At 41.5% G+C, this 22,764-nt stretch overlaps 1 protein-coding gene across 1 annotated transcript in view; it reads left to right on the top strand.

Moving 5' to 3' along the window:
- Nucleotides 1-14,477: 14,477 nt before the first annotated feature.
- Nucleotides 14,478-22,764, top strand: part of VCPKMT (valosin containing protein lysine methyltransferase) — a 344,404-nt gene continuing 336,117 nt past the window's right edge. Inside the window, exon 1 of the mRNA XM_044074287.1 lies at nucleotides 14,478-14,764. Within this exon, the coding sequence (XP_043930222.1) occupies nucleotides 14,517-14,764 (248 nt within the window). The 5' untranslated portion in view covers nucleotides 14,478-14,516. The remainder of the gene's footprint in view (nucleotides 14,765-22,764) is intronic.

Here is a 22,764-nt window from a genome sequence, read left to right as displayed (position 1 = left end):
CAAAAGAAAGGCCACTGTCAACCTGGGTCCCCAGGTCCCTGATAACCTCTTCTGTGCTTAGTGGATTGCCACCTATATGGTAGCTTGGGGTTACCTTGTTTTTCCCGAAGGGTATGACTATACATTTTTTGGCATTTAACTTCAGGCCATGGCTCTGGCACCAGCTATCTGTTTCCGTGAGTCCCTTCTGAAGGATATCCGTGTCCGATGCACTTTCCACTATGGTGCCCAGTTTGCAGTCGTCTGCAAACTTTGTCAGACAAAGTCCTCCCATGTTGGCCTGTACTTCTGAGAAGTAGATGCCGAACAATAGGGGGCCAAGGACCGAGCCCTGTGGGACACCACTTGTGACCGGCTTGGAGTCTGACATAGCGCCAGCAACTCTAACCCTGTGGGTTCTGTCCTTAACCAGTTTGCAACCCATCTTGTGACATATGGGTTTACATTTAAGCTGGTAAGTTTTTCTACAATACCCGAGTGGGGTATTGTGTTGAAGGCCTTTGCAAGGTCAAGGTAGGCTGTATGGACTGTCTTTCCCTCATCAATGGCCTTGGTGACTGTTTCAAGAAGTCGACCAATTTCAAAGGCATGATCTGCCCTTGACGAAGCCAAACTGGGTTGGGTCCAATGTCTGCAAGTCCCCTATATCTTTGTTTATGAGCTCCATTATGATCCTCTCCATAGCTTTGCAGACTAGACTTGTTAAGCTTATGGGGCGGTAATTACCAGGGTCTGTAGAGGCACCGCCTTTGTGGAGTGGGACCACAGTTGCCGTACGCCACTCCTTGGGCACGTATCCTGTGGTAAGGCTGAGATTAAACAGCTGCCTTATGTGTGGGTTTAATTCCTCATTTAGCTCGTGTAGCACACAGCCGGGGACACCATCCGGTCCCATTGATGCTGTGTTTTTAGCTTTAGAGAGAGCAGCTTTCACCTGCGCATTTGAGATGTCTGGGAGGCTACACTCTGCTGGGATAGTTATCTCTCCTTTAGGGGGGGAGAGGGGGGTGAAGTTTGCACTGAACCTGTCTGCCAATATGTTGGCAATGTCTGTGGGTTCAGTGATTTTTGTATCATTTTGACTAATTCTGAGCATATCTGGGAGTTTCCACCCAGGTTCCTAACATAGCTGAAAAAGGCCTTATGATTGTCCTTTGAATCCATGGCAATTTTTCTCTCAAAATTGGCCTTAGTTGATTTTAAGAGTGCTCGTATTTTTTTTACTAATAATGATCAGGGGTGACTTCCCTTTTATGGATTTTGTTCTATCATGTAATAGCTTTCTCCTCTTATTGTAAAGTTTGTTAATGGCTGGGGTCCACCAGACTGGACATTTGCCCTTTGTGGAAAGAGTCTTGGTTTTATTTGGGATTGCCTGATCCATGCAGTCCTGGAGGTGTTCATAGAAGGCATTTGTAAGGGCTTCCGCAGCTTTGGTTGTGGTTTCCACTGGCTCAGGGGCCTTGAAGGATACCACACCAGTCTTGAGTAGTGTGAAGTTTGCTTTAGAGAAGTTCTTCACTGTGGTCTTTTTTGTTTGGGGTGGGGCGGGATGTGGATTTCCAGTGAGATTAGTTTATGATCAGATCTCACCAATGAGGGATATACTTCTGGTGTGGAGCATTTTGTCCCCATGTTTGTGATAATGAGATCTAGTATATTTTCTCCTCTCGTGGGAACAGTGACTAGCTGTTCCATGGCATTTGAATTTATGAACTCCAGGAACCGTTGGGCTAGAAAGTTAGGGCTTGAGTAATGTTCCCAGTCTATATTCGGGTAGTTGAAGTCACCTAATATGATGGTGTTTGGAGATACATTTATACCCTCCAGTGTCTTCAGGAAGGCTGTGTGGGGTTCCTGAGTTTGAGAGGGTGACCTGTAGCATGCTACAATTTGTAGAGCAGTTTTGCCTATGGTTAGTTGCACCTGGATGGTTTCCAAAGCTTTGTGCGTTGCCACCAACCTGGAGGTGTGGGTATCCTTTATGAAGATGGATACACCCCTTCCTTTTGTGGTGTGGTCCGGGTTTTGGGGCCGGAACGCATGATATGAGGTAAAACCTAATAGTGCCAGGGTGCTCTCAGGAGCCTTGAACCAGGTTTCAGTTACAGCACAGACATCGATGTTCTCCATACTGAGAAGGGCCTCGAGTGCGTGCATTTTGAGATTTAGACTTCTGGCATTGAGCAGCATTACCCTCAGTTTCTTCCATTTTTGTTTTTTATGGTGGTAGGTTTAGAATTTGAGCCTTGCCTAAAAAAGGCACCTATGGGGGTGGCAAGAGCCTTAGCCAATATCCGGAATCCCAGGGGTGACAGGTGCAAGCCATCCCTTGCGAAGCAGCGTGGCTTGTCAAGCATGTCATCCCAGACACTGGATCCCCTTTGAATGACACCAGACATTAAGCCAATTGTTAAAGCTGATCATCTTGTCTCTATATTGTGACATCATTCTTGGTGAAGGAAGGATACTGCTCAGGGTCAGGGTCATACCTGCCTGGGCTAAATAATCAGAGAGCTCCTCTATGTCTCTTTTCATGTAGTCCAGGGAGGTACGTCTCAGGTCGTTCACACCAGCATGGACAATGACTGTGTCATATTTGTACTTGCCGTGGAGTGACCAGAGTGCTTGTGTTATGTGGCGGATTCTAGCGCCCGATAGGCAGCTTACTGTGACCCTCTCCTTGTTCAGCCTGGTGAGTGGGACGTCAGTGTGTCTGACTATGGAGTCACCTATGACAAGTATGTTTGGTGTTGTATTTGGCCTTAAGGGCTGTGACTGCTTTGCACACTGCTTTTGTGGTTTATGTGTTGCTTGTGGGGTGTCTTGAGGTAGCAGTTGTTTGGGTGTCTGCTTTGGAGGCCTCTGCTGTTTAGGTAAATTTTTACTCAGAGCCTCCGAGTATGTCTTTGTGTGTTTATGTATTTGATTCAGTGGTGTGGTAGCATTATGTGAGGCTGGTTTTGTGGTGTGTGTAGTTGCCTTCTCCTCCTGTCTGGTCTTGCCAGTCCTGAGTTGAGAGAGCTCAGCCTCCAGTTTGGCTAAATAGCTGCATCTCTCGCAAGTATTTGTGTTATGTGGGAGGAGGAGAGGGTTGTCTGTGTACATGAGGCAGTTATAACATTGCCTCAAGATTCCCAGATTCACCAGCTGGACCGGAGAGGAGATTGTCAACTGACCTTTGGACATGCTAGAATAATATTGGGAATTCCTTAATAAGCTGAGCTGGGAATTTCTGGTTAAAGGCTTATAGTGCATGCATATCTGAACTGCTTCTTACCGAAGTTGGTGCGCCTTGTTTGCTGTGGCATAGACTGGATTCAGGCCTGCTGGATCATTGATAATGCTGGACATTAAAATTTCAAGTTTATAACAGATTCTTTCCATTTTGATGTAAAGTTTTGGGGTTGGGGTAGTGATAAGGTTTTATTGTTAGAAACAAAGTTTTATGGTATAGAAGAGAATAAGTTTAGAATTTTAGGATTTATTTATTTATTACATTTGTTGACCGAGTATGTCAGACTGGGTCAGAGGCCCGTTTTCAGCGGAGACCTGAAGAGAAAACTCCACAGTAATATATGACAATGCAGAAACATAGTAACATAGTAACATTAGTACAATAGAATTATTTTACAACATCTAGAAACAGTAAAAAATCAAAATCAAGGTCCTTTTAACAAGTGGAGACCCAGGGGAAAGACTCCACAGTAGTATAATACCAACAAGTAGTAGTAAATATAATATAATACACTCAGTAGAACTATACAATTACATTTGCAAAGACAATCTAGTAGCAGTAAATATAATACAATCAGTAGGACTGTACAAGAGTAAAAACAGTAGATAGACTACAAGTTAAAGTTTGCAAAATAGATGTTAGATGGCTAGGTGAGGAAGGTAACTAAGGGTGGGAACAGTAGATTAACCTGGGGAGAGGCAGGAGCACAGCCTGTGACTAGTGAGGTGTTCCTTTATGAATGATTTGAACTCATTATGTACAGGATTTTTTGTTATTGTGTCTGGAAGGGTGTTCCAGAGTTTGGCAATTTTGTGTGAATAGAGGGAGTCACCATGTTGGTTGTGGGGTTGAATACTTTAAGTAGGAGTTTGTTGGAAGATCTGAGGGATCTGCTATTAGTATTAGGTTTTTACTGAAGAGGAGACGGCAGGGCACTTATTGGGGTGGTAGATTATTTTGTGGGCTAAGGACAGTTGATTAAGAGATAGAAGGTGGGGGAGCTCTAGCCAGATTAATGTTGAAAGAGCTGAGCAGTGGTGGGATCCGGGTGGGTGATTAATGGCAAATTTAGCAATTTTATGGTAACATGATTCTAGATTGGTGAGGTCAGATTTTTGAGGGTTTCTAAATATGGGAGAGCCACAGAGAAGGGTAGATAGAAGTTGTGTGCGAGCATTGGCTAGTCTGGCATTGGGAGTTAAGAATTATTTGGCTCTATATAGGGTACCTAGTTTGATGTGGACTTTTTTGATGGTTTGGGCAAAGTGTATGTCAAATTTGAGGTTGCCTATGGTGACACCTAAAAGTTTTGTGTGGTTAGTGGGGGCAATTTTGCAGAGATGATTGATCATGAGAACTGGGAAGTCTTGTGTTTTTTGGTACTAAAAATTATGATTTTGGTTTTGTTGGGATTTAAAATGATTTGGTGTTGGGAGAGGTAGATTTCAATGTCCTGAAAAGAACATTGCATTTTAGTTGGAGTTCTTGGGGTTCATATAATAGTACTAAGCTAACTGCTCTTGCGAGCCATTTTAAGCCTAGCCAATTATCCCTTGTGAGACTCAAACCCTGCACCTTGTGTTTGTAAGGCAAACACCTTAACCATTAGGCCACCCTCCCAAGGGAGTAGAGCAGATAAGGGTAGCATCACCTGCATACTGTACTATGGAGGCATGTTGGTTTGCTGTACTGAGATTGTTCGTGAATATGATGAAGAGAAGTGGACTTAGAACAGAACCTTGGGGTACACCCACAGAGATGGGGAATAGGGGGGAAAGAGAGTTTTCCCATTGTATAGCTTGTTGACGGTTGGAAAGATAGCTGTGGAACCAAGTTAGTGAGGGTATACTAAGGCCATAGGAAGATAGTTTATTTAGTAGAAACTGGTGGGATATGGTGTCGAAGGCTTTAGACATGTCTAGGAAAATGGAAGAGACATGCTGGGCTTCTTTTGTGAGATGGTGGATGGTGTTAGTGAAGGTTAAGAGGGCAGTGCTGGTACTGTGCTTTGGTCTGAAACCATGCTGAGAGTTGGAAAGGAGATTATAGGTTCATAGGTTTATACTAGGCTATCTGCCCTAGGGCATTTATAAGCCTAGCCCAAAGTTTTGTGGCTTTCACCACCTCTTAAGTTTGAAAGGTACTATGCCCATTAGTTTACCGTGCCTCTGTCCAGCAGTGACACTGAGGTGATCCCCGGGGTAAACCTGCGATCTCCCATCCATTGATCAAGATTTCTCTTGAACAGGGCCAGTGAGGTGCTCTGCCTCACATGTACCGGGATTTTGTTCCATAGCATAGGGAGTCTCTGGGTGATGAATCTGTCCCTCCAGCACGTCCTATTTATAACTGTGTTACGGTTTAAGTCTCTTCCTCTTGTATTTCTTATGGATTTAGATTTTTTGAGGTGGAGCATGTCCATCAATTCCGGGTTAGACATGGCCTTGTACGTTAGGCACAGGTCACCTCTGAGCAGACGGTATGCGACTGAATAGAGCTGGAGTTCCTTCAGTCGGGCAGCATAAGACATATTTTTGAGACCCTTTATCCTTTTGGTGAGGAACTTTTGGGGCCTTTCCAATTGCTGCAGGTGCCAGGTAAGATACATTCTGAATGGGGCATTGTACTCAATCATTGGTCTGATGAGTGATGAGTACAGGGGAACAATGACCTCCCTTGATCTAGATGTGAATCCCTTCATGATCAGGTGGGCAATGTAGAAGGTTTTCCTAACTACCTTAGCAACGTGGGTGTCAAATGAAAGGTTACTGTCAACCTGGGTCCCCAGATCCCTGATAACCTCTTCTGTGCTTAGTGGATTGCCACCTATATGGTAGCTAGGGGTAACCTTGTTTTTCCCGAAGGGTATGACTATGCATTTTTTGGCATTTAACTTTAGGCCATGGCTTTGGCACCAGTTATCGGTTTCTATGAGACCCTTCTGGAGGATATCTGTGTCTGATGTGTTTTCAACTATGTCGCCCAATTTGCAGTCATCTGCAAACTTTGTCAGCCATAATCCTCCTGTGTTTGCCTGTACTTCTGAAAAGTAGATGCCGAACAAGAGGGGGCCCAGGACTGAGCCTTGTGGGACACCACTTGTGACCGGCTTGGAGTCTGACATGGCGCCAGCCACTCTGACCCTGTGGGTTCTGTCACTTAGCCAGTTTGCAACCCATCTTGTGACGTATGGGTTTACATTTAAGTTGGTGAGTTTTTCTATGATACCCGAGTGGGGTATTGTGTCGAAAGCTTTTGCAAGGTCAAGGTAAGCTGTGTGGACTGCCTTGCCCTCATCAAAGGCCTTGGTGACTGTTTCAAAAAAATCAACCAAGTTTAAAAGGCATGATCTGCCCTTGACAAAGCCAGAATGGGTTGGATCCAATGTCTGTAAGTCCCCTATGTCTTTATTTATGAGTTCCATTATGATCCTCTCCATAGCGTTGCAGACTAGGCTTGTCAAGCTGATGGGGCGGTAATTTCCAGGGTCAGTGGAGGTACCGCCTTTGTGAAGTGGGACCACAGTTGCCGTACGCCACTCCTTGGGTATGTATCCTGAGGTGAGGCTAAGATTAAACAGCTGCCCTAACAGTGGGTTTAATTCCTCATTGAGTTTGTGGAGCACACAACCGGCGACACCATCTGGTCCCACAGATGCTGTGTTTTTTGCCTTGGAGAGAGCAGTTTTCACCTGAGCGTTTGAGATGTGTGGGAGGCTACAATCCGCTGAGATAGATATTTTTAAGGAAGTAGGATATGAGTTGGTTGTGGATGCATTTTTCTAAAAGTTCCCCAAGGGGGGAAAGTATGGCTATGGGATGATAGTTGGTTAGTTCTTAGGAGGGGCCACTTTTGTGGAGAGGTATAATATAAGATATTTTCCATAAGAGTGGGGCATAATGTTCTTTGATAGAGCGGTTGATTAGGATTGAGATGGGGTATGGAATTGAAGGGGCTGCAAGTTTTAAAAATTCATTAGGGAGTTTGTCTGCAGCTGTGCAGCATGGTTTGAGTTTGGACAGGACAGATTTTATGTACTTAGTTTGAATAGGTGAGAATGAGAAGGGGCTATGATTGTTAATGACTGGGGTGGGGGCAGAAAGTGACTGGGTTAGTTGGTTGTCTAGAAGGGAGGTGACGGTGTTGATGAAATAGGTGTTAAATTGAGTAGAGATGGTGACTGAGTCATTTGAGGTAGCAGGCGGTGGGGTAGAGGTACACCCTGGTTTTATGAGTTAGTTGATGTAAAACCAGAATTTTTGTGGGTTGTTTTGGTTTATTTGCTGACAGGATAGAAAGTAAACTTGCTTGTCTCTTCTTATTTCTGTTTTTGTTAAGTCTCTTAGTTGTTGATAGTTAAAGAGCTCAGCTTTGTTTTTGGAAATATGATAATCTAACCAGGCTTTGTGTCTACATCTCATTAGTAGTTCAAAGTCTTTTGATAGCCATGGTAGGGGCTTGGCCCTAATATGAACTTTCCTGATTATGGTTAAAGTGCTGATTACCAGTAGTCACCAGGCATAACTTGATTATGTAATTTGTCTTTCTGACTGAGACAGGTGAGTTAATGCCTTGTCAGTAGAATTAGTATGAAATGAAGAAAATACTGTGCATTTTAATATTATGTATGCCATATGAAACGTAATGTAAGTAATAAAGGTCCTCAACCCTAACCCTAAAACTGACACTAAAAGTGTAACTTTAACCATAGGTCTAAAACAGTGACCCAAACCTAACAGACTGACTCTAATCTTAAATCACAAACTTTAACCCTAAACCTCTGATCATAACCTAACCCTAAACATAAAACTCTAACTGCAACCGTAACTCAAACCTGAGGGTGCCTTTAATGGATCTCTGTTTTTTCAAATGTGCCTCAGCTCTAAAATCCAAAGATGCCTTTAATGGAACTCTTTTCTAATTATACTAATGGAACAAGCAAGATGCTTCAAACAGAGCAACTAGTAATTATTCTGCTTATATAGAGAATTCCATTTATCACTAATGTAACCATTGCCAAGGTTACTATATCTAAATGTACATCAAAGTCAATTAAAACTGTACACTTTAAATATATATCTATAGCTACTCTATATCTCTCTCTCTCTCTCTCTATATATATATATATATATAGAGAGAGAGAGAGAGAGTCCATATTATAACAGCGAATGCTTAAAATAGCAAAAGCTGTATAATCAACCAAATTAAAAAAAAAAAAAATTCTGAACAAATGGAACAGTGATCACCCCCCCCCCCCCGGGAAAAAAATCGCTATTCCGAAAAAAAAAGCAAAAAAAAACCCCACTTAAATATACCAACTCCGAGATCTTACCACAGTGGAGGAAATGGCAGAGTCACAAAAACAGCCCCATGATTTTTTTCCCTGTGAAAAAAAGCTCTGTTCTGTGTCTTCGGGATTTTGCCATTTCGACATTTAGCTATCAATTAAATAGCATTCGCTATATTAAGCATTCGCTTACTTAATAAGGAACACACACACATTATATATATATATATATATATATATATATATATATATATATATATATACGTGTGTGTATGTGTGTGTGTGTGTGTATGTGTGTCAATTAAATTGTTTCACATATATGCATGCATAGATGTGTATTTACTTTTTTAACTAGATTAATGGAGCTGATCCAGACTATTTTCAGCCACAACATATACCACTTTTGTAATGGTGAGATACATTTGTTTGATACTATACAAATCACTGAGAGAAGATATGAGTAACATTATACAATAGAAAGATAAGGCTTGCAGTTTTAACATATGCTGAGAGGTAGTAAGAAAGCATAACTCTCAACTCACCCTGATTTTGTCTCAAAATTTTGCTCTATGCCTCCTAAAATTGCTGATATTTTGAGCAAATGTGTCAAAATACTTATAATGATTAAAGATTCAGAGTTATTTTACCTCAAAAGATGTGTGTTAATTCATCGCTAAGATTCAGAAAGAATCCCAATGTGAGTGTAAACTGTTATGGTCTAAAGGTGCAATTTATGCATTTGCATAAAATGCTATTCAGAGATATGATTAGCTGCAATGAGGAAGACTTTATTACTGGCTAATCTGTATGTCTCTGAATCACTGGTAATTACCCTCAGTACTAATTAGCACTTTCCTGGATTGATTTGTCATATGTACACCCCTCATTCACTCTTCAGCGTTCATGCAGACATTCATACATCCACATTCTCTCTCGATCTCTCTGTCTTTCACACACACACATATTCACTGTACCTGACACCCCCACCCCCAGCTGAACTCACAGTCTCATCCACACATCTACATATAGCTATACTATCAATCCCGAAACTAACCCACATACTTTGAGCACACAGGCAGACACACACACAGTCACCCATGATCCCTCATATCCATACAGATATGCACACATACTGCCACATACATAAACAATCCCCCAGTCCCTCTGTGCAGCTACTTCCCTAATTTTATATGTTTTGCTCTAGGGACAACTCACTAATCACTATAACCAATTCCCTAATACTGCAGGTGACTTTAGTCAAACAGTGTAGCTAAACTGTGGAACCACATCCCACTATCACTGAAATCCATTCAGAATGCAAACTCATTTAAAACACAACTGAAACTTCTCCTGAAAAATCAATGTCTCTGCTCCTGTACATCTCCAAGAAAAATGCCACTGTTAGCTTCAGCTTGCCATATTGTCAAACCATTTCTCTTCATTAAGAATCGTATGCCTTACAACCAGTCTTTACCAATACCTAAACAGGTTTACTAGCATCTCCCACCTGTATACATTTCAACACTGCTTAACTCCATTTCTGTGCTTCTAATATAAACTTTATAATAGCCATGTATACAATTGTCTCTGCACCTGCTTTATACTCCACATCTTAACATCACTACTAACATTTCTGCCGTACCCAGTTCCTTCCCTGACTTCCATTTTTTTTTAATTTCTAAGCACTAATCATGTGATCTATCTGACAAACTCATTAATACACCTCTTAAGCTGAAAGTTCAACATCTACTAATGCAAACGTATCTTTTATACTGTAATAGCTACCTTTATTTGAGTCTGCATGTCCTCCCAGTAGTTGAGTGGCATTCGAAAGACATGCGTGAATGGGTGTGCCTTCGCTGAAGGTTGAGCATCAGGCTGGCAACTCGGCACCATAAAAATCTATTGCCAATCATTAGCGGACCAGAGTTCTGCTGTGGCAACACCTAACCGGGAAAAGCGTAAAGACAAAAAAATAAATAAAAATTTCATATAAAATGTAATCTAATTAGCAAATGTATGTGTTATTTTAAATGCATATTACTTATTGTTTCTTCACGTATATTACTAAATGTCTGTTTACAAATGTTAGTAATATGTTGTAGCTTTTCACCTTGAACTTCCTCAGAATAGGGTTTTTTGACTAAACTCAGTCTGACAAAAAAGTAAACAAAAGCAAAATAAATAAATACATTTCTTGAGATATCCCCATTGACTATAATGAAGAAGTGCAGCATTTTGGCAGTGTTCATTAATACAGCTGGCTATACAACACAGCCAAATGATTCTTTCACAGAATCATTCAGCTGCATAGCTATCCTAAACGCAGGCATTTTTAGGGGAGAGCACATAGCTAAATATCATTAGCCACTCCCCAGAATGCCATATATGCTTTAGCACAGCCATGGAAATGGCCACTGTGGTAATTGTACTGACCATGAATCCCTAGACATGTCCCTTACTTTGTCAACTTTTTTTCTTCCCATTTGCATGCCCATGGCTGCCTGACTATGCCTTTTTTCCTTAGTGTCCCTGGTAGTATTGCCCAGGGCTGAGACCACACCATTGCTGGGCTCGGCAGAAGAAATGGAGTGAAGCAGCCTGCAGCATCATGTATGCTGGCCCTGTGTGTTAGAGATGAGGATTCTTTGCATAACCTAACTGGAAAAAGGTTGTGAAGTTACATACATCACAACACGCAAAATCAGCTAGCACCAGCCCTCCCCTATTGCCATAGTTTTTATCAGTGATGTGCCCCAAGGTTACAGCATGTCCCCTGGATTGTGTCTTCATCTTGAACAGAATTCTCTTACTCCAGGAGTGGGTGGGCCAATAAAGTCATTCTTTCACAACCCTCCCTCATCAGTTCCCACACCTCTCAACCTCTCAGTGCAAGAAATCTGGGCAAAGCTAGAAATAATGGAAGGGCAAAGGCCAAAAATAGGGACACATTTTAAAGATTGCTTCTATAAATTTAGAAAGCTTCTAGAATAAGTGTTTTTGAATTATTATGCCTTTTTATGAAGGTTATGAAGTCTGAACTCAAATGTCTTGTCATTATTTAATATTATTTAGTGGCGTCAAACCTCAATAATTTGCCAGAAATCTACAAATTTTACAAGGAACAGACCAAAAATATGAGGCATAAATCTGGACATTCTGAGACAACCTGGACAATTGAGAGGTATGTTAGTTCCTCCAGCACCTAATCCACTGTTTGATCTTGTGTTATCTGGGATGGCAAATCACTGAAGATTGAAGTCACTAAATAATAACATATATTTGAGTTTTAGACTTCATATCCTTTACAAAATGCATGCTAGCACAAATCCTGTTATTCAAGCAACTTTCTAAGTTATAAGAACACTATTTAAAATATGTCCCTATTTTTGGGCCTTCCAACCCCCCTACTGTTTTAGGCTTTTTCCAGATTTGTTGCACTAAGAGGTTGAGGTTTATAATAACAAATTACTGTCTTACGTACATTTTCCCAAACACTTGTGAAAAGAGGTTAACATAGTTACAGGAAGAAACCCTCATGATACCCTGTCTACAGACACCATTCAATGTGGTACAGCAAAACCTTCTACGAAAGATTTTCCTTAAAGAATTTAGCAATCACCTATCAATAAACCCCACACTTCCCATAGATCATGCATTGCCCAGTTTACCACCATTCATCCCCCTCTTCCACTTCAAATGTATACATCCCAAAGAAATCTCTATTCTAAACCAGACAAGGTTCACTCTGGAGACCAAATCAGAGTATGAGACCCTGGAACGTAGACAATATCCAAAATATCCACAATAAAATTCAAAATTTCTGGAGTATGAAGGACGTAGTTTAATAACGCTTGAGACCAACAAAAATGCGTTTTCGAATATCTTCTTCAGATACAGGCACAAAATCAATCAATCTCTATTCTACTTGAAAATACTTCCACTGACACCCCACCTGGATATGACAACATAAACTCCTGGTTCATATATCACTACAGAGAGATTATCAATGTCTGCCTCTCACATATAGAATCTATATCTCACACATGCAAAAAAAAAAAAAAAAACATCATGCCACAGAGTTGGAAAACAACTTTAATTAAATCCCTCGCAAAGCAAACCAACCCAAAAGATACCTCTCACTTCCTTGCAATATCCATCCTCCCAATTCTGGGCAAACGTCTTGAAAAGCTAGTCTACACCCAACTCTCCCTCTATATCCAGCATTACTACCAGCTGTCCTCCAAGGAACATGGAATCTGACCTGGGCAAAGTACTATGGCAGCATGTTGGCCCCTAGTTTATGACACTCTGCTAAACTCTGTTAGTAGTCATGTCATTCACCACTATCTTCTCCAAAATAAACTAATTAAAATTGGTATCAGTCCAGACACTTATCCATGGTTTAAAAACTTCCTCACTGACAGACACTTCAGAGTTAAAATAGGATTATCTCAATAGGATTCTCTCGATCAGAATCTGCACCCGTTACCAAAGGTGTACCACAAGGCTCTATTCTTGCCCACCTCCTCTCCTCCATATTCATTAACAAACTTCCGTGTGACCTCCCCCATCTCCCACCTATCTTCTATGTTAATGACATGATCATTTAGTGATCAGGTCACTGTCACATCAGCATTTAGTGCCAATTCCAGTCAGACTTACATGAGCTCCACTAATGGCTCATAAACCATAAACTACTTCTCAACCCCACAAAAACCAAAACTATGCTTTTGGAACTCCACAAAAAAATTCACCAAGCACCTAAATCATACTATATTTGACCTACACATCCATTCCATAGAGAGAACCTCCACCTTTAAATATCTAGGACTACAGCTTGATCAGTCACTAAACTATAATTTCCATATAGACAAAGGAAGAGTCAAAATAAACTCCCTCCTCTTCAGGGCCAGAACCAGGCCAGTGCAGCCATTGGCAAAGTTCTCCTTTCTCATCTTGAGCACCTTTGGCTTCTTCTTCCATGAAAAATATTGCTACACTCCAGACTATCTCTAATAGCATCTGCTAATTCATTACAAACTCACCACCAACTCACGTCTCCGTGAGCATCACTGTATTACCCTAAAAAAGACAAATGGCTATCCATAAAACAAAGATCTAACCTTCGTTTAGGATCACAGCTTTACAAACTCCTTCATCTCCATAGGTTTACTCCCCTTGTAGCTAGACTTTACAAAAAAATCCTCCTCATACAATCAGAGACACTATTCACAAGCCACACCGACTCTCATTACCTCTAGAACCAAACTGCACAGCACTGCATAAGCTCTTTTCTCTAGGCACCTACTCTTTGGCAGACTCTCTCCATAGACATTAAAGAAATTAACACTTAATCCAAATTCAGAATACAACTCAAAAAACACCTCTTTATCCAAGCCAAATGCTCCTGCTTCAGCCTGGTTCATATCACCTAACCTAGCTCCTTTCAAAGTCTCATCTCCTGTTTCAAGATTCACTGAAGATTAACCCACTTTAGAAACTGGTGTATATATTGTACATTACATTGAAATTAATTGTATATTGCACTGTGCTTGTTCACAGAAATGTACAGACAGTTTTTTTTATGTATGCACTTAGTCTGAAGTGCTCTGTTATTGTTTGCATTTCTTTTTTTTCCCACAGTCTGAGCTGCTCTATTATTGTTTACATTTCTGTTTTTATTTATTTATTGTGAAATGTTTTGAATTTCACCCGTGTCTGAAATTGGTCAGTTCTGATCAGTGCGCCGCCCCTGTAAATATATCTGGAGTAAGTATACCGAGGTGTATTCACCTATCCAGGTATATAAAGCTAGTCTAGTAAGCCAGATAGAACACTCACACATAACATGTACCCGCACTTTTAAAGCCCTCTTCTTTTTTGTAAGAAAACAGCGCCCCCTGCCGCTGACACTTTTGATTACTTTTTTTTTTTCTTTTCTTTAAGAGTATTAGAACAAGTAGGAAGCTGCATATTCTAGCTTTCAATATGGCCGAACCGCGGTCGTGTCCTTATTTTCATCGCACAGTGGAGAAACGAGATGGTTCCTCTTTACTTATTAAACAGTGCACCTCTGGAGACGTTGGCTGTGTGGTTTGGGACGCTGCAATTGTTATCTCCAAATATCTTGAAACGGATTGTTTTTATCGAAATGGAGAACATATATTTCTTAATAAATCTGTAGTGGAAATCGGTTCTGGTACTGGAATAGTAGGGATCATGGCAGCTACACTTGGGTAACAAGTTTCAAAAATTAAATAAACGGGAGAGGGTTTTATGGCTATAGTTTCTATTTCAAGAAAATGTGGAAAAAATGAGGACGGTGACTCCAAAGTGTGTATAACTGGACTAGCTGATGTTTGTCATTTATACACTAATCTCTTAAATGTTAATTTGGTAGAAACACACTGTCATCGAATGTATAGGCGATTCAATCATTGGTGACTGCAAGGGCGGAGCTAGCAATTGTTTTATGTATGCGCGTGCGTAGTCTTGGTCACTTCTGCTAGTCAACGATCGTTCTTTGGAGAGGGTGATGTTTGCAGAATGTAAACATGTTACATGTGATAGAATGAGTTATATTGTTTAGCTGTCTTTAATTTGAGGGTTACCCCTGAATTTAATTGATTTGTTCTTATTTGTAACTGGAGAGTGGGTATTATAGTGATTTGAAACATTCTAAGTAATATACTTTCAAACTTTTTTCAGAAAATACTTGAGCTTCTTCTGTCAGCAAGTGTCCTTGATTCGGGGGAGTCTTTGTACCTCTTCATGTTGATTTTCTTGATAACCCCTATGACTGTTTGATTGGGTACCTACGCATTACAATGGACATATTTACATTAGCAACTTTGTACCATGAAGTTTTGGTGTTTTGAGACGGTCTCTTTGTCATTCCTGTATGTTTAAGGTAAAATTGGTTGTTGTGTCTTTCGGCTTTTCCCGGTTAAGAGTCGCTACAACGGAACTCCGGTCCGCTAATGATTGCCAGTTGATTTTTACGTGCCGATTCGCCAGCCCTGACGCACAACCTTCAACGAAGGCATGCCCATATACACATGTCTCCACGCAGAAGACGCTCTAGCTGAGAATTGAACCGGATAGCGTCTTACTCTGAGGCGACAACGCTACCGCAGCACCACCACCACCGCGGATTATAAACACTGGAAAACAACGGTTCGACCACGGCGATGCACTAGTAAATTAAGGATGCTTTTCAACTTTTTCGCTCAAGAATTCCGGGCAAGAATAACGTGGGGACAAGGCTATGAAACTGGGGACCAAAAAGTCAATGTAACAAAAGGTTTTGCACCAATGCGCGTTTTCCGAACAATAAATATGAACCTCTGTCTAGCCTTGTCGATTCGACTATAATAATCATTAGTCATTTATTAGAAGAAATAGAGGAGAAAAATATGAAGGAAAATCAGAGGTAGTTAAGAGGTGTGCAAGGAAAACCCTTTGTGTATTAGATCAAATTCTCAATTAGTTATGTTTTGCAAGTGGCACAGTTAGCTATAATTGGGGGGGGGGGGGTAAGATTTGTTCAGGTTATTAAGAGGGTATCCTAAAAGGGGGGTGGGCACCTAGGAATGTCCAGGTACACTGATTAGTAAGTCTGGTCATGAGCCCACTCTTATTTGTGGTTTTGCATTTGTTGTACTTGCTGGTTGCAGCATGAAGGTAGCTTGTAGCTTTCTAAATCATACTTTCAAAGAATTTCTGAGGATTGATAAAGAGTAAGTCATGTATACAGAACATTAAAGCAAATGTATACAGTTTTCATAAATTTGGAACAGTTTCTTAACTCTTAATTGTATAGCATTTTGTGCTCTGATGTGGGCATATCCTGATTTAGGCTGAGTCAGATTAGTTAGCTTGGGTCAACTTCTAGATGCGGTTCCTAGTTACAGCATTGTGGCAAATGGTTTCAAATAATGCCTTTGTATCAGATTGCCTAAAGCTATGAAGTTTTAAAGACCTTTTCCTCTTCTAGGGTTTACCATAAAAGACTTAAACCTTCCCCACTACATTTTGGTACTGGATGAAATGTTTTGAAGATAGGCATACAGTTGCTATGCATCCATTGTTTTGTGATAAGTGCATCTTGTAGCTCGTACCTGCTGCAGATTGAAAAATCCATTGCAAGGTACATCTCATTACAAGCTGCTTGCAACATGCAGATAAGCAAGTATTGTGTATTTTGATGCTTCTGCATATCATGATTGCATTATGATTTTACACGGAGCATACTAAATTGGCCATAGTGTGAGTGTACATAGGATCATAGGAGATTACTATGCTATCGACTCTGAGGTCATTTTAAGCCTAGCCATTTCTTCCCAATGTAATACTATAGAAATGCTAGCCAGTACGTAAGATTGCATTTAGTGATGACTGCCCCTGTCCAGGAGGGTTGTGGGCTCTATCCTCGGCAAGAATTTATGGTGCCCTATCCACTTGTCCAGGTTCCTCTTGAACAGTGTCATAGAGTTGCTCTGTTTCACATGAACTGGTAGCCTGTTCCAAAGATGTGGCAGTTGCTGGGAGATAAATCTGTCCCTCAAGCAAGTTCTATTTAAGTCGCAGGCCATATTTAGATCCTTGGAATGGGTAGCCCTAATCCCAGTTTGATTTATGGATATGCAGCAAGTTCGTTAGCTTTGGGTCTTGGATTGCTGTGTAGGCCAGGCATAAGTCTCCCCAAAGAAGCCTATATGATATGGAGTATAGTGACAGGGACTTTAGTCAGTCTGTGTAAGGCACATGCTGCAGCCTCTTGATCTATGTTAGAAATCTCTGAGGGCTCTCCAATTGCAAGAAAAAAAGAGCGGTCCAACTAACACGGCCAAATCCAGTTTAAAAATGCACAAAACATTTAATAAGTAAGATAAAACAGATAAGCGCTTTCAAGCTTTAAGCTCTTCTTCAGGTCTAAAAGTCACAAACTAGGACGCAGCACTTTAAACAGAAATACACAGTCCAGTCAATAAAAAATATCCAATCAAAAAATGCAAGGAATGTTTCAATGAAGCAGCTGTTGTGAAAGTAATGCAGGTCTTAAAGGTACAGTCCCATTAAGCCCAGGAGTCTTGTCTGCTTGTAGCCCCACAACCGACTTCATCTCTGCCAGTTCAGTACTATGAAGAATAAGAGAGGAGGTAACATTGTTCATACAATAAGAGAGGAGGTAACATTGTTCATAGTGCTGAATTGGCAAAGATTAAGTGGATTTTGAGACTACGAGAACATAGAGTCCCTGGGCTTTACTTTCACAACAGCAGCTTCATTGAAACATAGGATCATAGGAGGTTACTATGCTAATGGCCCTGGGGCCCTTGCAAGCCTATCAAGAGTTTATCCCCAAAAAGGAAACCTCATTCAGCACCTGTCAGTGAGGGACAAAGGTGGAACCCCTGGGACATATTTGTGGTTTCCCATTCACTCATCAAGGTTGCGCTTGAAGAGGGTCAGTGAGGTACTCTGACATGTATGGGAAGTCTTTTCCAGAGACTGGGCAACCTGTAGGAGACAAACCTGTCTCTCCTGCAGGTTTTGTTGATGTCTCATATTAGATTTAAGCCTTTAGAGTGGGTAATGCGTGAGGAGTTGGAATTATGGATATGGAGCATCTCTAGTAGGGTATGGTCTGATACTGCCTTGTAGGCGAGACACAGATCACCTCTGAGCAATCTGTATGATACCGAGTAGAGTTCTAGTGATTGCACAGGACAGGTGTTGGAGGTTATAGGTTCTCTTTGTGAGGTATTTCTGTGGCCTTTGCAGTTGGTGCAGGTGTTTGGAAAGGTACATGCCAAACAGGGTGTTATACTCAATTATAGGCTTAATGAGGGATGAGTACAGAGTATTAATAAGCTCCTTTTTCCTGGATGCAATTCCATTACATACGAGATTAACCAAGTAAAAGGCTTTTCTGACCACTGCTACTACATGATGGTCGAACTTGAGATTTTTGTCAACCTGAGTAACCATGTCTCTCACCACAGGTTGTGTGCTAAGGGGGTTGCTGCTGTTGCGCTATTCAGTAGGGGCTGTGTTTTTGCCGAATGGTATATATATATTTTTTTCATTTAACTTAAGGCCATGTGTTTGGCACCAGTCATTTGTTGATGGGAGACCCTGTTGCATTATGTTAACATCATTTGCGGAGTCAATGACAACACCCAACTTACAGTTATCTGCAAACTTGGTCAGCCACAGGCCTTTGTTTGGACCTCTGAGAAGTAGATGCCAAACAGTAGTGGTCCAAGGACAGATCCCTGGGGTACACTACTAGTGACAGGTCTACTATCAGAGGTGGTGGCACCTATTTTGACCTTGTGGGTCCTGTTGGTGAGCTAGGTGGCCACCCACCTGACGAGATAGGGATTTATGCCAAGTTGAGTTGGCTTTTCGATGCCTGAGTGGGGGTTGTGTCAAAGGCCTTGGGCAAGTCAAGGTAAGCTGTATGTACTGACTTTCCCTCATCCAGGGCCTTGGTATTTTTTGATTGGATAGTTTTTATTGAATGGAATGTGTGTTTCTGTTTAAAGTGCTGCTTCCTAGTTTGTGACTTTTAGATATGAAGACGCGCTTAAAGCTTGAAAACGCTTATCTGTTTTATCTTATTTATTAAACATTTTGTGTGTTTTTAAACTGGATTTGGCCATGTTAATTGGACTGCTCTTTTTTTTTCTTGGTTTTGTGTTTTTTGTTGGGGATGACTTTTTGCTGCAGTTTGTATATTTTTCTTATTTCTCCAATTGCTGTATGTGCTTCTTTGTACGGTACATGCCGAATGGGACATTGTACCAATTATGGGCTGGAAAAGTGCTGAGCATAGATGGATTATAACCTCTTTTGCTCTCGAGGTGATGCCTTTACTAATCAAGTGTGCTATGTAGAAAGCTTTTCTTACTACAGTAGGCACATGGTGGTTGAAGTTAAGGTCACAGTCATCTTGTGATCCCAGGTCCCTTACCACTTTGTGGGTACTTAGGGTATTGTTGTTGATTTGATAGTGTGAAAGGACATTGTTTGTACTGAAGGGAATGGAGATTCATTTCTCTGCATTCAGTTTGAGACTGTGACTAATACAGCAGTCATTCTGTGTAAGACCCTCGTGGAGTATACTGACATCACTTGGGGATTCAATGATTGCACCTAGTTTGCAGTCGTCTGCAAACTTGGTCAGCCACAACCCCTTAGTTTTGGCCTGAACATCTGAGAAGTATATACCAAACAGTAGGTGGCCCAGCACTTACCCCTGTGGCACCCTGCTGGTAACAGGTCTGTTGGTTGATCTGGAATCGCCCACTTTGATAGTGTGCATCTGGATTGTGAGCCATTTAGCAATCCATCTTACAATGAAGGGGTTTGCATTCAGTTTGCAATGTTTATAGGTAATGCCTGAATGTGGGATTGTGTCGAAAGCCTTTGCCAAGTTGAGGTATGCTGTGTGCAGCTATTTGTCCTTGTCAATGGCCCTGGTCACATTTTCAAAGAAATCCACCAGGTTTAACGGGCAGGATCTGCTCTTGACGAAGGCGAATTGAGTAGAATCCAGAGTTTGGAGGTCGCCTATGTCTTTATTTATGAGGTCCATAATGATACGGTCCATGGCCATACAGATGAGGCTAGTCAGGCTTATGGGTCTCTAATTCCCCTGGTCTGTTGCTAGGCCACCTTTGCGGAGGGGAATAACTGTTGTTATTCTCCATTCTGCAGGAACAAAGCCCGTGGTTGGGCTGAGAGTTCTTTCACGTGTAGCCTATTTAGAAGACAACCTGGGATGGTGTCTGGTTCATAGGTTGACACTAGGCTATCGGCCCTAGGGCCTATACAAACCTAGCCATAATTCCCTGGCTATTTCTTCCCACACTATTTACTTCCCTGGACCTCTGTCTAGCAGGGCGACTGACGTGATCCCCGGGGTGAGTGGTCCCATAGAGGCTGTGTTTTTTGCCTTGGACAAGGCTTTGAGGACCTGCTCTTCAGATATGTAGGGTGGGGGGACGTTTGGGGGAAGGTTTGGGATAAGTTAGGAGAAGATAAGGGAGTGAAATTTTCACTAAACCTATCAGCTAGCAGGTTTGCTATCTCTGTGGGGTCAATGTGTGATACCATTGGCCACTAGTTCTGCACATGCTTGGGTCCTACCTTTTAGGCTATTTACATACAGTAGACTCCCTCTTATCTGGCCTCTCTTTAACCAGCTGTCAAATTTCTGTCATAGCCGTAGCAAAAGACAACAGAGAAGAACAACACATCTGCCACCTCTGGGTTAAATAATGACAGACATTTGAGTTTTAGACTTCGTATTTATTAGAAAAATGCATACTAATACAAATCGTGTTAATCTAGCTGATTTATAACCAATAAATGCTATTTTGTATGCTTTTCCTGATTAACCAGTCATTTGTTTATCCAGCCTAAGGTCCAGTCCTAGTGAGACCGGATAAGAGGGAGTCTGTTGTAGCTATAAAAAGCTTTGTGGTTATCCTTGGCTGTACTTGCTAAGTTCTCAAAGGAGCCTTTGGAGGATTGGACAAGTTGTCTTTTTTGCCTATTGAGGCTGAGGAGGGTGCTTTTCAATTGCTGGGGTCTTGCCTTTGTTTCCTTGGACAGCAACTTTTTGCGTTTTTTTTATAAAGTTTGTTGATTTTCGATGTACACCATGGCAGCTTGTTTTTATTTTGGGCTCTGGCTTTGATTCTTTATGGTACAGGCAAGTTGATACTCTTATGCAAGTGATTGTACAGGGCTTGGAGTGGACCTTGGAATACTGTTACACCTTCAGCTAGGTGGGAATAGTTTGCCTTTGGTGAAGTTTTTTAGTCTGATTTCACCATTTATGAGTTCTGGTGTTAGTGCCAGAGTAAAGGTGACTGATTTGTGGTCAGTTTTTACTAATGAGGGTCCAACAGTTGCGGCAGTGCATATTTTTGACATGTTGGTGAGGACCAGATCTAGAATATTTGTTTCTCTTGTCAGGGTATGGACAATTTGTTCCAGGGCATTTGAATTAACAAAGTCAGGGACCTTTTGCACTGGCAAGTTGAAGCTAGCATAGGTTTCCCAGCTGATGGTGGGATAATTTGCAATCCCCAATAACCAATGTATTTGGTAAAATTTAGATTGTCTCCAGTTTGGTCAACTAGGCTTCATGGGTATCGTGACCCATGGAGTGGGATCTATAACTGGCTATGACTTGAATGGGGGTCTTACTTACTGTAACCTGGACTTTGGAGTAATTCCCTAGAGTTGTCCAGTCTAACGAGACGGGAGGTGAATTTATCTCTAATATAGATTGAAACACCACCTCCTTTGGTTTTCACATGTTCATTTTGTGGTCTAAAGGTGTGGAAGGCATTGTAGATTTACAAGGCTGGGATACTCTGTCTGAGGCCTCGAACCAGGTTTCTGCAACTGCACAGACACCTACATCGTCTAGTGATAGAAGTGCTTCCAGGGAGTGCAGTTTTTTATTTAAGCACCCAGCATTTAGCAACATGATCCTTATTTTGTTCTGATTGGTTAATTTCATGTCAGTAATGGTGTTTTTGAGACTGTGCCTAAAAATGGCACTATGGGGAAGGCAAGAGCCTTTGCTAGTAGCCAAAAACCTACAGGTGCCAGGTGCAAACAGTGTCTGTCAAAGCAGCGAGGTTTGTTGACCATGGCTTCTCTGGCAAACAGAAACGGAATCCCCTTTGAATGACACCATAAACTAAGCCAATTACTGAAATAAATATTTTTTTGTTTATACTGTGGCATCATTCTAGGTGAGGGTAGTATGCTGCTCAAGGCTAGGGACATACCTGCCTGGGACACATACTCAGAGCTCAACCATGTCTCTCTTCATATAGTCCAGTGAGGTACATCTCAGGTCGTGCACACCAACATGAACTATGACAGAGTCATAATGGTACTTGTTGATGAGAGACCTGAGTGCATGTGTCATCTGATGAATCCTGCCACTGGACAGGCAGCTGACCTTGTCTTTCTGTTTGTCCAACATGGTGAGTTTGACATCTGTGTGTCTCACTGTTGAGTCTCCAGTGACAAGAAAATGTGTTTTTTGAGTGTTATTATGGGCTTGATGGGTGAGACACTGGTGTTGCTATGTGTCGTGGGTGCTGTGTGGATTGTGTTAGTTGTAGCAGTCTTCAATTTAATAGGTACAGTAATGCAGACGATTGCAGTACAACAGTGCATGTGAGTGAGTGGTATGAAG

Source organism: Protopterus annectens, chromosome 6.part0 (genome assembly GCF_019279795.1).
Source record: "Protopterus annectens isolate FY-2018-M chromosome 6.part0, PAN1.0, whole genome shotgun sequence".
Classification (NCBI taxonomy): Eukaryota; Metazoa; Chordata; order Ceratodontiformes; family Protopteridae; genus Protopterus; species Protopterus annectens.
Note: the sequence above shows the minus strand (reverse complement) of the source record. Positions and strands in the feature narration are given on the sequence as shown.